The 15,380-nt window shown below is 46.0% G+C and overlaps 2 protein-coding genes across 2 annotated transcripts; one reads left to right on the forward strand and one right to left on the reverse strand.

Moving 5' to 3' along the window:
• Positions 1-138: 138 nt before the first annotated feature.
• Positions 139-10,493, reverse strand: unk (unk zinc finger). The gene is made up of 15 exons (XM_061229673.1): positions 10,268-10,493; positions 9,019-9,228; positions 8,305-8,481; positions 7,461-7,588; positions 7,191-7,326; positions 6,544-6,661; positions 5,608-5,692; positions 5,134-5,414; positions 4,962-5,027; positions 3,674-3,842; positions 3,400-3,489; positions 3,126-3,311; positions 2,303-2,484; positions 1,561-1,821; positions 139-1,132 (listed from the first exon to the last, which is right to left on the reverse strand). The coding sequence occupies exons 1-15, from the start codon at positions 10,414-10,416 to the stop codon at positions 974-976; spliced, it is 2,397 nt and encodes a 798-aa protein (XP_061085657.1). The 5' UTR covers positions 10,417-10,493; the 3' UTR covers positions 139-973.
• A 2,044-nt stretch (positions 10,494-12,537) lies between these two features.
• Positions 12,538-15,376, forward strand: LOC133121655 (histone H3.3A). Its single transcript, XM_061231008.1, has 4 exons — positions 12,538-12,681; positions 13,812-13,946; positions 14,150-14,303; positions 14,484-15,376. Exons 2-4 carry the CDS (start codon positions 13,819-13,821, stop codon positions 14,610-14,612), a joined length of 411 nt encoding a protein of 136 aa, XP_061086992.1. The 5' UTR covers positions 12,538-12,681; positions 13,812-13,818; the 3' UTR covers positions 14,613-15,376.
• The last annotated feature ends 4 nt before the right edge of the window (positions 15,377-15,380 follow it).

The raw sequence follows: 15,380 nt of genomic DNA on the forward strand, positions 1-15,380 counted from the left end.
TCAGGTTTACTTTTGATCACATACAGATAAAATATATGCATAATATATGGACATCAACTGTGAACATTCTTGGTGTTCTCAATGACTTGGTCTTACAGAATAGTGTATGCTACTCAGCAAACAAGACCACAAAGATCATTTTAATCCAAAAATATACATTTGTTTATTTTCCAATACAAAAACAAAAAAAAAAATGCTTATTGTTCAATAATTCCAGAGCAGGTGGTGGTGACTACACCCACAGTGTTGCACCGAGAACCAACGCACGCCCATCCTCCTGCACCCTGGAACCTGCCCAAAACACTGCTGCTTTCTCCATGAGGGCCTTACCTCTGTGCAGCGAAAAGATATTAAACCATTCAACAATATATGACAACTTAAAATACTGAATATCAAAATAATGACCATGGTTCATGTCTGCAAGTCCAAAAACATTATTACAAAACAGAAAATGGCTGTTTGAGAATACAGTTTGGCATTAAACCTTCATTTAAAATGAAAAATATACATAATGATTGAATATTCTAGGTTTGATTTCTTAAGTTTGTTGTCTGGTTGTCGTGTTCCCATTTTCCTATTTCCATACATAGGTAATGAAACAGACTGGTGAACCTGAGACGGTTTAAAACAACCGATTCCACTGGGAGATCTGTGCACTTGCTCTCACTGTACTTTTCCTTGGCACCATTACTAACTTTGTCAGTTTGTTTATACAATCTTGAGCCAGGACCAACAAAAAGTGAAAAATGAAAAGTAAGTGAAACATGGGGGGGAAAAGGTGGTCTGTGCAGAAGTGGAATATCATCCCCTTTGCCATTAAGCGTTTCTTCTTTGAGAAATTCTCCCCATTTCTCAAAGCCAGCTGGGCTCCACAGGAGATGAGTGGGGCAGAGTGCAGGGCAGGATTCCTCTAAGGATGGCAGTGGAGGCAGGGCTTTGCTCCATTGGGACAGGCGGCAGGCTGGGGGCAAAGTCAGGAGGGCAGGCCTAGGGTCTGTTGGTGCTCTGTGCACCGCGGGCACTCTGAGGAGCCGGCACAGCCCTCACACAGGAGCCCGTGTTGGCACGGGAGGGACACTGAGCCTACCTCACCACACACCAGGCAGCACAGTCTCTGCTTCCTGAACACTGTCTGAGAGGGAGAGGGTGGACAAAGAGAGGGGGAGGAGGGGTATGTGATAAGGACAGACAGAAAGTTTGCATTTATCCCTTACGATAGTTAGACTCCATGAATGGCTTGCGGTTGTGTGCAAGAGAAGCTGCAGTACCAAGCTAAATCCTCTGAAAGGTGAATACACCTTTATCAGCTGTAATATTCCCACCCATTGGTGACTAATACAAGCCTGGCTAATTTGCACAGCAGCATCAAAACCAGGCCTGAACCCATGTGGCTATGTTCACAGCGGATTATCAGTACCCCAGGTCCTGCTCCAGCCCATTGGCACATCTTAAAATAATCTTAAATCAAGCTGCCTCACCTCATCAGCAATATTTTTGCCTAATTTCACGAAAAACGTGACAGAATGACATTTTTAAGTTGAGACGGGTTCATTTCGTTACCTGCTCCACCGTGTGCAGGCAGGTGCAGAGCTGAGCCTGCAGACTGCACACAGCCTCCAGTGGCAGGCGGTGCAGCAGCTGCAGGTGGTGGATGGAGAGGTGGGGGTTCTCCCCCGTCCGCAGGCTCTCCAGCGCCTCCTCCAGCAGGGAGGCCTGCCGCTGCGCCTCCTCGTCCGCCTGGCGGGCGCGCTCCGCCTCCGCGGTCAGCCTCCCCGCCAGCACCCTGGACTCCTCCGCATCGGCCTTCAGCACCGCCCACGACTGCAGCACAGCAGCGCATGATGTCAGAGGGGCAGAGAGAAATCCAGCAGTGACAGTACACTACACGCACACTGCCACTTTTACAATACCTGCCAGTTCACACAAAACGCACAATCACAACCTTGAATCTAACTCCTAATACAAATCCCAAACAAAGTCAAATGGATGGGAAACGGTGAATGGACTGCGTTTATGTATTATAAAGCGCTTTACGCTTAATGTCTCTCAGTCACCCATTGACACACGCACTCGCACACCAACGTCGAAAGGCAGCCAGGCAAGGCGCCATCCAGCTTGTCGGGAGCAATTAGGTGTTAGGCGTGTCGCTGACGGACACTTCCACACATCTGCCCAGAAGGCCAGGGATCGAACCTGCAACTATCCCGGCGGCAGACGATGTCGCCCAGGGTAAAACACAAACAACGCGCACACCATCCCCGCCCCTTCCACCCCAGCCCCTCTGGGCCTGCCCCCCTCCCACCTGGGCCATCTGCCTCCAACTGTGGTCCCAGTGCTTCAGCACCCTGTGCGCCTCCTCCACCTCCTGCTTGAGCCGGGCCGCCTCCACGCACAGCCCCGAGGAGAGCAGGGCGGGAGGCGTCCCGGGAGACCCCTGCCCCGGGGGGAAGTGCTCCCAGATACTGCTGCTCATCCCGTTCAATCCTGCAGGACAGAAACACCACATTCACGCTCCTCACCAAACACCCTGGCACCACTGCACTCTCACAAATAAAGTGACAGTGTGGAGGTACATTTTTGTTCTTCAAAAGCAATGTTCTCTTTGGGTATAAATGAGTATGTACAAATGAATTTTATATTACTGGCTACAGGTATTTGATGTACCTATATAAATACTGTACTGCTACCGCCCCAGCGACAGGAATTCATACGTTTTTAGGCACTTTATGTCCCTTTATTTCTGAGAGCGTGGATGATTGACTGCTTCCAGCAGCATTTACTGCCGCAGGCCATAAACCTCACTCACATTTATTAAACTCAGAGGGACAGTTCTCCTTCATCATCACTATTTATCCTGTCCTGCATTCAACGTGACTCTCACCACAGTATGTTCTACCTGTTATTTTTACCTTTGCTATTACATACCAGGAGATATTTCTCATCTTTCTCTTAGAATCTACATTACCATTCATGTCTTCATGACTGAATTGCTGTTTACAAAAAATCATTGCCATATCATTTCTCCTGTGAAGTTTGCTGAACTGTATCGTTTGCTAATTTGATTAAAAACCATTGACCGGTCTAGATTTTAAATGCCCAAGCAAACGCAAAATGATCCAACTGACCCAGTGAGCTGTGTGAGGGCCCCAGAAAGCTGCCCTCTGATTGGCTGGGCTGTGGCAGGTGAGCGGAGAGGAAGGGGGAAGGAAGAGCTCTGATTGGTGGGGATGGCGAGGGTGAGCGGAATGACCCGGAGCTGCTGAAGGAGCCGGGGATGTTGACAGGCGCGGAGCTTTGTAGCTGGTTTCCTCCTGCGGGACACACCGTTACACAGTGTCAGGTTCTCATATCTAACCACAGTTACAGGAGAAGGAGGGAGAGTGTGAAAATGAGGCTCACCCAACATGACCCCCACAGTGCTGCTGTCTAGGCTCTTCTCCAGAGCAGACACACCAAAATCATTTAGATCCAAGTCATCCAGGGCAGACTCTGTCGGACACAAGCATAACAGGGAGGCAGTTGCATACAGTACTGTTCTTTCATGGCTGTCAAGGCCAAATGATGTCTCCTGGGATGACGCAATCTGAGATCTGTGGGTACAATCCATAGGCCTTGTGTTTAGAGCATGTAAACATCTGAATTGGTGTACATTGTGGATGGAGATAGTGCTCACCCAGGACAGACTCCACTGTGTCACTGGTAGGGTAGAAGGGCAGTGCGTTGGCGTTCATGCCTGGGGAGGGGCCTGGAGGAGCAGGACTTGGGGGTGTAGCTGCCAGGCTGGAGGGCACACTGGACGACATGCTGAGAGGACTGCCCACAGGGAGGAAGACCAGCAGATCCTGAACACACACACACACACACACACACACACACACACACACACACACACACCACAACACAAACACACAATACAACACACAGACAACACACACACACACAACACAACACACACACACACACACACAGACAGACACAACACACACACACCACAACACAAACACACAGACACAATACAAGACATAGACAACACACACAACACACACACAAACAAACATACAAACAACACACAGACAGACACAACACACACGCACACACCACAACACAAACACACAGACACAATACAACACACAGGCAACACAACACACACACAACACACAGACACATCACAACACACACACAAACACACAGACAACACACATACAACACACACACAAAAACATAACACACACACAACACACACACAAACACACAGACACAACACACATACAACACAACACACACACAGACAGACACAACACACACACACACACACACACACACACAACACCACACACACACAGACACACACAGACCACAACACAACACAAAGACACACACAGACACAACACACAACACACACACACGCAAACACCACCACACAACATACACACACAGACACAACACACATACAACACAACACACACACACAACACACACACACACACACACACACCACAACACAACACACACACACGCAACACAACACACAAAGACACACAACACAACACGCACACAGACACAACACACAACACACACACACACACAAACACCACCACACAACATACACACACAGACACAACACGCACAACACAACACACAGGTCAGCAAAACACTAATGGGATCAGTTAATATTGGTTCTGCTGCACTGCTACTGTTGCTGCCCTAGCAGTGGGTATATGAGCCTACAGAGCCACAACGGCTGCTGCTGACTACTGGGCACAGGTATAATATGGGGGCAGCCTTTCTGGGCCAAGTTGCTTGGCTGGGAGAAGGTTGGTGGCTCAAACCCCAGTGTAACCAAGATGTGTGCCCACATTGCTCCAGGGGGGGATTGGCCTGTGCTTAGTCAAATCAAAAGTCACTTTGAACAAAAGCATCAGCTACATAACTGCACTGAATGCAGAGGAATGTGCATTTACCTGCTTGCTGTGCATCTGAGCCAGGTCCCGACTGCGCTGTTCCATGGAAAGCGTCTTCAGTTTTGCCTGCAAAATAGTACAGTCAAAAGACCGAATGTTATTTATAAGCGTTACCCAGCGCACACACAAAGCACACTTACTCAGCTGTCAATTAGCCAATCCTTTCCCTCACCTGGTCTTCTCTCTCGAACCCCGGAGCACGCCCATAGCCGCCTTCTCCTGCCCAGGGTGACGCGGAGGCCTCCAAGCTGGAGGACTCGTCACATAGCACCCTTCCCAGCAGACCCAGCTCTGCCACACACATGCCACTGGAAGGGGTGAAGGACCGCCCCCCGAAGCGGCCCAGGGGGCTGCTGGGACTTCTCTGCCCCGACTCGTCTGTGATGGCCCCCGAGGGCAGGGGCGAGCCGGGGTGGGGGAACGGCTGCTGCATATCCTCGCTAATGCTAGGCTCTGCATGGGACACCAAGTCAGACACAAAGTACTGAGAGACGGCAGTATTTCACAGACAAACCGCAATGGACAGCAACAGACTGAGACACAAATTGGGGATGGGGAGGAGAAAGGTAGCCGATGAGAAGCTGGAGATAAGAAAGAAAAAGGGAGGATAGAACAGAGACGGAGAGAGGGAGGGACGAAGGCTTACGGTCCAGATGAGCGAAGGCGCAGAAGGGGCCCCTGGGACAGCTGCCACTCTGCTGCATGTCATTGCACTTTGTGGATTTGTAGATCTGCAGAAGAGCAGCCATTAGGGTTTAAATTAACACCCATCGTGAGTCTAACTATAACAACACATTTCAACGGCTACAACGCATAATCCCAATTACAACGCTAGCACTTTCCACTGTAGTGCAAGCTCTAAGAATGGCAGTGACCGTGTGGTGTTGGTTTGTTTGGTGAGGGGGTGCTGGAGTGTTTGGTGAGGGGGTGCTGGAGTGTTTTTGTTGAGGGGGTGCTGGAGTGTTTGGGGTGACAGTGTGGTGCGGGTGTGTTTAGTGAGGGGGTGCTGGAGTGTTTGGTGAGGGGGTGCTGGAGTGTTTGGTGAGGAGGTGCTGGAGTGTTTGGTGAGGAGGTGTGCTGGAGTGTTTGGTGAGGAGGTGCTGGAGTGTTTAGTGAGGGGGTGCTGGAGTGTTTGGTGAGGAGGTGCTGGAGTGTTTGGTGAGGGGGTGCTGGAGTGTTTGGTGAGGAGGTGCGGGTGTGTTTAGTGAGGGGGTGCTGGTGTGTTTGGTGAGGGGGTGTTGATGTGTTTGAGGTGCTGGTGTGTTTAGTGAGGGGGTGCTGGAGTGTTTGGTGAGGGGGTGTTGATGTGTTTGAGGTGCTGGTGTGTTTGGTTAGGGGGTGCTGGAGTGTTTGGGGTGACAGTGTGGTACGGGTGTGTTTAGTGAGGGGGTGTTGGTGTGTTTGGTGAGGGGGTGTTGATGTGTTTGAGGTGCTGGTGTGTTTAGTGAGAGGGTGCTGGAGTGTTTGGGGTGACAGTGTGGTGCGGGTGTGTTTAGTGAGGGGGTGCTGGTGTGTTTGGTGAGGGGGGTGTTGATGTGTTTGAGGTGCTGGTGTGTTTAGTGAGGGGGGTACAGGGCAGTACCTCTGGGTGGAACTGCTGTTCTGTGCGAGTGTGACAGTACTGGCAGGCCTCGCCACTCTCACACTTGCTGGGGTCTCCCCACTCATCACTGTGCTTCACCGCAGGGCAGGGGAGCGCTCTGCAGGGGGAAAGCACAGTTCCTGACACCTCTCCTCACAACTCTGCTACATATCCTGTGGGTATTTCACTCAGTTAGCTGGATAACTGTGCAGAGTAAAACCCGAAACGGCCATTTTTACTTCAGTCCATGTCCCAGATTTGGTTGGTTTCCGGGTTTTACCTAGTGCAGTTATCCAGTGAACACAGTAACCCTGCTTCGTGAAACCGGGCCTTGCTTCTCTGTCCACACGTCTGTATGATTACAGCTTGCATTGGAGGAAGATGCCCTTTTTACTCACAGTACAGACACAAACTTCACAGTTAATAAAATAACTGTAATGAACACTCGCAAGAACATACAAAACCTTGCAAACACACACCAGACGCACAAAGATGAAACCAGCATACCTCGGATAGACTACTTTCGTACACATATATACAGTATGTAGAAAAAATACATTTTTCACATATCCTTACAGTCATGCTGATGTCCGTATAGCTGTAGGGAGTAGTGACTGTGGTTATGAAAAGTTGTAAATGTGCTTCACCTGTACTTGTGTTTGTGAGGGCTGCGTCGGCGGTCCTTGCTGTTGTGGTAGTAGGGACAGGCGTAACCTTGACGACAGAGCCGCGGGGGCTTTTTGCACAGTTCGGTCTTGTAGTGGGACAGCACATAGGTGTTATCTAGGGCCAGAGGAGCAGAATTCAGGATGCACACACCGTTACCAACTCAAACACTTTAAAAAATAGCATATGCTGTATTATTGAGTGTATTTGAGTACGCGCACACGTCTGTGACTGATAATGCTGCAGCGTACCCTGCCAGCGGGGCTCCTCACTCAGGATCTTCTCGATGAGCGCAGTGCTGGCCGCGAGTCCCGACTGCCCCTCCCCGCCGCCCCCCTCTGCCCCCGGGCCAGCCTGGGCCTCCATCACCTGCACCTCCCTGGTGAACACACATTTCGTCACTTACATGGAAACCTGCAATTAACACCAAACTGTCGGTCCAACTAACCTGTCAAATGTGTCAGACAGTCACTAAACAATAAGAAGGTCAGAGGTGCCGTCGAAACCCAGCTAACACACAGCGTGTTAGTGTTTCTCTGAAGGGTTTTTGGTACCAAGCTTGCTAAATGTATTGAACAGACATCAGAAGAAGTAGCCATAAAACCTGAGGAGTGATGGTGAATAAACAGAAATGTATTGCACCATGCCCTTAGGCCATTTTCCATATTAACAATTTATTCAGCAGAATATGCATTAAAACACCTGGAACAATGTAGTCCACCCACTGCCACCCTGCATTGAAGATAATCAAAAGCATGTATGCTCTGCTTTAGGCAAAGCTAAAACGGTATTATATCTCAAGTATTGTGTGGTGTCTCCCAACTGAATCATAATGAAATACTGTGTAGTGCTGAAACCACAGCAATGCCAGTTACGCAGAAGGCTGTAGCTGATGTCATATTCAGGGTGTACCTGATGTCATAGACAGGCTGTACCTGATGTCATAGACAGGCTGTTGCTGATGTCATATTCAGGGTGTACCTGATGTCATAGACAGGCTGTAGCTGATGTCATAGACAGGCTGTAGTTATGTCATAGACAGGCTGTAGCTGATGTCATAGACAGGCTGTTGCTGATGTCATATTCAGAGTGTACCTGATGTCATAGACAGGGCAGCGCAGGTCGTGGGATCCGTGGGCGAAGGCGCAGTGAGGCCCGTTCTTGCTGCAGTGTCCCTTGCTGTCGGTCTCGTGGATGCAGGAGCCCGTTTTGTAGTAACGGAGATGATATCGCCGCTCAGTGTCTCCTGCGGTCCGGTGCAAGAAAGGGCATCTGACACACAAACAAGCGGCAAAGCAAACAGGCTTCAACTTGAGTTGATGATGAGTTACAAAAGAAGTTTAAATATTTGTCTGTATGACCTCTCAAGGTTGAGACACACATGAAGGCATCTTACATCAACATTACTAAATGTCCAAAGTGAGTGTAACAATGAGGAAAAAGTGGTTGTTTCTTTGAGAAGGGCTTACTGATCTCACCAGGCTGGATATAAATATAAATTATGTAAAAAATGTTTTAAAAAAACATAACTTGTTTTGGTACTCAAGACAAATTTGTATTTTATTGCATATTGTGAGAGAGATTATTTTATAGCCAAAATAACCCAGAAAAAAGCATGACATGAGAAACAACAGCAGACTGGTGAACTATTCCACATCTATCAGCTCCTTGAGGACCTTTTGTGTGGAAGGCCTCCTACAAGAGACAGGCGTTCAAGCCTAAATCAACGCTTGAACAATTCGGCATCACCCGCCTTATCTCGCCCTGCCATCCAAAAAAAAAAAACATGTCACGAGGCGCGTGACTCACTCGTCTCCGTCCAGGCAGGTCCCCGTCCCCTCGTCGTACTTGGTGCAGTACACGTCCGGGCTGTAGTTAAAGGTGCCGTCACGACGCCTCACAGGGCGCCGCCGCCGCTGGTTCAGGAAGTGCCAGTGGAAGCAGGCGAAGGGCCGGTGCTGCGTGCACTTGTGCTGTACGAAAAGAGGACACTGCTCGGTGCGGAACTCCTTCAGGTACCTGCCAGGGACGCAGGAAAAGAACGGCGTGAGGATGAGGAATACACAGACACGGATCAGTGTTAACTTTGTATATTTGGGGGAATCCTGGTCTAAAGCAAGTACCTCTAACACAGCTTGTGTAGTGACACACCTGCCTCTGTCAATCCGACATGTCGCCAGACACTTTTCTAAAGAACTGACATAGCATCCATCACACACATAAAATGTCTGAGCCATCTCAAAGCACACACCAAAATTGAAAGTGTCCACAAAAGACTGCCCCTTTTTTCCATTCATTCATTTTTATATAACATACAAAATAAATGAAGTATTATAGTATTACAATTGTTATATTATACAAATACACATTTTATATACAAATACTGTCTATGAGTGTGTCTTAACTTGAAAGGGTAGGATATCTATAATACAGGCTAAATGTGGAATCATGTGACAGACAGCCAAGACATTGTTTATCCATATGGCCACAATGCAGAGAAACTTTGACAAATTCCTTTATGAGACTCTGTCCCCTCCACCATTGTGCTCATATTTTGGACGATATGCTCTCGAACCGTTGCCAGCTTGTAAATAGCACCCGAAAAGTATGATAGCCTGTATATTTCTCATCTCATCAACACATGACCGAGAAATACAAAAACTCCAGAAACTTCAATCCTGTCGTCTTCCTCTAACCATCACCAGTCGTCTTGTAGACTGTGAATGAACTATGAACTTGTAGTGATACAACAACATAAATATTTCACAGCACTAATGATAATGTCAAGTTCATCATAGAGCACAAGCCCACTCCATTATCACGGATCCACCCACGACCTACTTTTTGGGCTGTACCAAATGCAAATTGTCGTATAGGCCTCAACTAACTCTGGGTCGATGTGGGCCAGTAGGAATCCGTATGGACCTCTTAAAACAATGTGGATCAGGCCCGGACAGTTAGCTATGGACAGCTAACTAACTTCTGTTCGCTAGCCACGTCAGGTGTTCTACTATGGCCTATGCGTGTCAGCGCACGTGAGGGTGTGTTAGCTACGTACGTGTAGTGCTGCGGTTTTTCGGGTTGTACGTGCAGTACGTTAGCGGGAGACGTCGAGCCGCCGGCCGACGAGGAAGAGGAAGAAGAAGAAGGTCCAGCGGTGGCTGTAGCCCCCGAGGAGGAATTTGCCTGTGTTTGAGCTTTCGACATATTTCGTTTTTAAGGCTTCTCTGCCTGTCTTCTTTATTACTGTTCTGTGAGCTTCGAGGTCCGCATTCCTCTTCGAATTGCGCTTGCGCTTGGTACAAGGAAGGGGAAGCCCCGAGCCGGAGTAATAGTGTAGAGCTATGGGACGTGTAGTTCCCTTAGACGACCCGGTGTTTTTTTAATAATAACAATGCGAAATGCATAAGAAACAACTGTAAATATACATGTTGTTAAACACATCTTGTTTGAACAAGGGTCGTGTGTGAAAACTTCCATGAAACATATATTCGCTGTAGGTGAAGGTGACATTCTTTTCTGAAGTGAATAAACCAGTTTGCTATAGCTAAAGCCTACGTTAGCCAGCTAACATATAGGGCATTCAGGCTATTATCATTCTTGGCGGCTGGAATATAAAGCATTTAACATGCGTAAAAAATTACATCATAATTTCCGTGTTCACATACAGTCAGCTGATTTAATACAGCTTAGCTAGTGAAATTTCTTTCCACTAACCTTTTCTATCTGCAATCAGTTGACCGGAAAGTAGACATCGTGTAGGCTACGTCCTTGAATTAGGGTTTTCGCATTGTAAAGTTGGAATAAGGGGTGATTGCACATATCAATAGCTAGCTATAATATGAATTATTAAATCCACATAATCACGTCAAGTTCGCACAGCTACAAAAACAGAAAACTACAGCAGCCAGCTCCACTCAACTGCGGTCACAACCCTTCTGTCTACCCCTGCAGATCTCCTCAACCGGCCAGGCGTGTTGCTCTAGCTAGTGTGTTGTGTGCCGACACACATCTCCATGAACTACTGATTTAGTTTCGGTCGGACAAGTCATTCATGTAGATATTTAAGAATGAACTCCTCGAAGTAGCATGTCCTGATTTCCGATTGCCTTTTTTTTTTCCTACAAAAACTTTAGCAGTTCCGGCCAGTATTATTTCATAGACTGCAGTATTGTCCTCTTAAAATGGCAGCATGGATTTCAAACAAAAGGGCTTTTGTTCACTTGTCACCACGGACAAAAAGGCATAAAATAACATTACTGATCTGCACTGGGGGCACGCATATTAATTAAAAAAGCAATCAGTGGCTATAGGTAGAATGGTAAAGGCTGACAAATTTGCTCTGCATAGACGCTGTAGTCAAACCTTTCGTCAAACAAAAAATTTGATGACTAGATTTTCTGACAAGGCGAATGTGGTATTTCCATCGTACAGCTGGCTCTTTATGGGGTACTATGAAGCCCTTAACGTTAACTTTGGTTAATCTGACTATATAGAAACCACCTCGATTCGATCAGATCTGAGGAAATACATCTGTCTGGTATTAAGTCGCGGTTTATCGCTTGTGTGGGCTATTATTGCAAGATTTTATAACCTCATTTGATGGGGTACATATGATGTGCACAGGGGCATTATCCGAGCCGTTGTGTACCCTAATAACCTTTGGGAAAACGATAGGCATGCGGTATGGAGACATGGATTAAAAAGCGTAATAAATAATGAACAGTTGTCGCCTATATCGACGATATCAGCATCTTCATCTCGATTTATCATCGAGCAAACAATGCAGTCAGAAACCCTCTTCCATTGGTTGTGATTGATGTTTAGGGATTTGCTAGACTAGATTACTGTGAGTCCTGTATGGTTTGATAAATGAGGAAGAATTTATCAAGACTGCTCCTAAAACAATGACCGAGTTTCTATAATTTACGTTATAAAAACAAGCATGACGAGTAACGTTAGGGATAGGAAAGTTCATAGTTTACAATTCACAGGTCAATATAATTATCACAATGTAACAGTAACAAAAACGTGTTTCAACTCATATACATTCACGAAAAATCGTGTTTGATATAGAACATAAAATGTCCCATTTTATCGTAAACTGCAATGTTTATATCTATCACCTCGCCCACATGGGGCGAACTGTTTTGAGCCAAGGTTTTGTACAAGGCGAGTGATAGTAGTCGTCAAATGACAGTTCACCCTCTGTAACAAACCAATTGAATAGTAATATTGAAAGCCAATAGGATATCTGTATTTTTTAAACCAATAGAAATACGATGTCATTTACGTTCAGCCAATCATCCAGAAACTAGGGAAAGAATTTTGAAAAATCAAGTTAAATGACGTCAGGCAAAGCTATAAATTTTCATTCTCTCGCTTGTAAATAGAATTTTCGTGGTGCAGACGAAGGTTGAGTCGTTGAGGTGCTTGTTGGACATTTTCTATTGACGGTGTAAGAAAAATAAGGTATGTAAACTAAGGTCACGGTCACTCCTTATCCTTCCGAATACCATGCGGAATGTGAATTTTAGGGTGATGGAATATGTTATAGTTATGTAGTAGTGGTAATTCAAAATGGCATTAATCAGCCAAGTTAATTGCTATTCGCGCGATCAGTCATAGTTCGCTAGTTAGCTAAGTTATCTAGCATATTGTTATTGATTCGTGGTGATTAGTTGTCTTGGCTACAAAGCACCTCTTTTTTTCATTTATGGAGTTTTAAGAATGACTGGCTTAACGCTACGAGGGACTCGGTGGTTGTGGTGTAACGTTAGCATAGCTAGCAAGCTAACAAACCATCTAGTTGAAGTGGCTAACAACGTTAGGCACAAAACGTGTAAAACCGCTCCGCAAATTTGAATAACCGTTTAACTAAGAATTGACTAAGCTTTTTACTGGAGAATGTAGGATTGTCAAGCAAGTTATGAAGCAATGAGCTATTTAGCGCGTTACATTGTAAGCTAACTAAACATGGCGTTTAAGCGGGACGCCGATGTTACTGGCTCAACGAACAAAGACCGCAGGCAATTTACGTAGCGTAAGAAGATCTGGGAACTGGGCCTCTCCGTGAAGGCGGGGGGATGTGAATACCGCGGTCTATTCATAATCCGATTGTTACAGGCTCGTTGACGCAAAGTATCGGAAGCCTCACGGTGGCACACGCGTATTCTAGTCAGAGACCGTGAGGAGAGGTTTGCCAAATAAATATTATAATTTTAAGTATTGGCTGCAAAACTATTTCACAAAACTTAATCCGGTTTAAGAAATGATTTCGTCTGACATCGTTGGTGTTGGTTGTAGCTAGTGCAGTCAAAATGTTGGTCAAGCTATTGGTTGATCGTGTTCAACTGTCACGTAGTTTGTCAAATGCAATGCAAGTTCGATGACTGAGCTGACCTGACCAACTGCCATAAATGATAAAAGCAGAGGTGGAAATATTTATAAATTACCGGTTTTTCTAAAAAGGCGGGATTTTCGGACTGTCCAGCCTATTCTGCAGTTCTCAAAACGGAAATGTGTGTGGTGTTCTATGTAGTATGTAGTATGTTCATAATTCATAATGCAAGCATAATAAAGACGTTCCACTTTACTTTCAGATAAAAAATGGCACGTACTAAGCAGACTGCCCGTAAGTCTACTGGAGGAAAGGCGCCGAGGAAACAGCTGGCCACTAAGGCTGCTAGGAAGAGCGCACCCTCTACCGGTGGTGTGAAGAAGCCCCATCGTTATCGGTAGGCTATGTCTGCTGGATTCTGCCATCAGCGGTAGACTACTTTCAGTGTTCCATTTCGAACTGACAGTGAATGTCAGTCAAAATAAAATAAAAACCTTTTTATACTGATTAATCTAAAATGTTAACTGCCATTTGTGAAGTGGATGCAAGCAGTCCATTAAATGCCTAGATGGATGAACCTCTTCTGACCTTTCTCCTCAGGCCTGGTACTGTGGCGTTGAGAGAGATCAGGCGTTATCAGAAGTCAACAGAGCTTCTGATTCGCAAGCTCCCATTCCAGCGGTTGGTGAGGGAAATTGCCCAGGACTTTAAGACTGACCTCCGTTTCCAGAGTGCGGCCATTGGTGCACTTCAGGTATGTGCACAGTGATAATTTTTTTAAATGTATGCATCAGGATTCATTTAAATTGCTAGTAAGGCATTTATTTAACCTTGTTGAATTTGACCCTGCAATGTGAATATTGCATTGTCCTGTGTTCTCATGCCACTGTTACCTAAGCACACCCTGACGTGATGATTTTTTTTTTGTGTGTAGGAGGCCAGTGAGGCATACCTGGTGGGACTGTTTGAGGACACTAACCTCTGTGCCATCCATGCCAAAAGGGTGACCATAATGCCCAAAGATATCCAGCTCGCTCGCAGAATAAGAGGGGAACGAGCCTAGACTGCTTTTCAGCTGCTGTGTAATTTGGCTGAATTCAAGTCTATCATATTTTACCACATTGTGGGTGTTTTTGAGTTCTTGTTTCCTTACTGTTTTTGTAATGTGTATTTAAACAACAAAAATCAAATCAAGGTTGTAATCATTCCACAAACTAAATGCTACAGGCTGAGTGGCTTGAATCCAGTCTGTAGACTGTATGCTGGTGCTCAGATTTTATTATATTTTTTTGCTTTGTTTTTTTTGCATGTGAATGGAGAAGTGGGTTTATTAACTCTTACAGAGGATAGCTTCATGCTTCGCAAATGACCTTTTTATTTTAAATGGTTAAAAAAAAAAAACAAATTGCAGGGAACTTCTCTTCACATGCAAAGAAAAAAAAAAACCCATTAGGCTCTATACTGTTAGCATTAGAGGCCATGGGTGGGATAGAGGTGTGGTTATGTTCCAAATGTACTCTGGTGGCTTTTTCTTCCAGCCTCTGAGGGGTGTTCGCTTAGCTGGTGTCCCTCATGCAATAATCTCACCCTGAGCAGTTACCCAGCCCCCCCTACACAGTACAGTATTCTCCATGTGTTGTCTGGGTATGGCTGGATACTCATGTCACTAAATTGTCATTCAGGAGCAGTGTGGACCCCTTGTATATTCTGGGCTGCTTTTTATACATTATTTTTATTTTTTTCCAAATGTAAACCTCGGCAGCTACAATACTATTTATGAAGTTTTGTCACATTGTAGTCTTTCTATTAAACTACTTTTAAGAGTAACATG

Source organism: Conger conger, chromosome 2, assembly GCF_963514075.1.
Source record: "Conger conger chromosome 2, fConCon1.1, whole genome shotgun sequence".
Taxonomy (NCBI): Eukaryota; Metazoa; Chordata; class Actinopteri; order Anguilliformes; family Congridae; genus Conger; species Conger conger.

What these genes read in the sequence shown, in the direction of transcription:
- unk (XM_061229673.1), bottom strand. Translation starts at nt 10,416, where the DNA reads ATGTCGAAAGCTCAAACACAGGCAAATTCCTCCTCGGGGGCTACAGCC. An exon ending in TGAGGAGCCCCGCTGGCAGG is followed by an intron (nt 7,327 to 7,460) that starts GTACGCTGCAGC and finishes CTCTGGCCCTAG; the next exon opens with ATAACACCTATGTGCTGTCC. An exon ending in CGCCTTCGCTCATCTGGACC is followed by an intron (nt 5,415 to 5,607) that starts GTAAGCCTTCGT and finishes TGTCCCATGCAG; the next exon opens with AGCCTAGCATTAGCGAGGAT.
- LOC133121655 (XM_061231008.1), top strand. Translation starts at nt 13,819, where the DNA reads ATGGCACGTACTAAGCAGACTGCCCGTAAGTCTACTGGAGGAAAGGCG. An exon ending in AAGAAGCCCCATCGTTATCG is followed by an intron (nt 13,947 to 14,149) that starts GTAGGCTATGTC and finishes CTTTCTCCTCAG; the next exon opens with GCCTGGTACTGTGGCGTTGA. An exon ending in CGGCCATTGGTGCACTTCAG is followed by an intron (nt 14,304 to 14,483) that starts GTATGTGCACAG and finishes TTTTGTGTGTAG; the next exon opens with GAGGCCAGTGAGGCATACCT.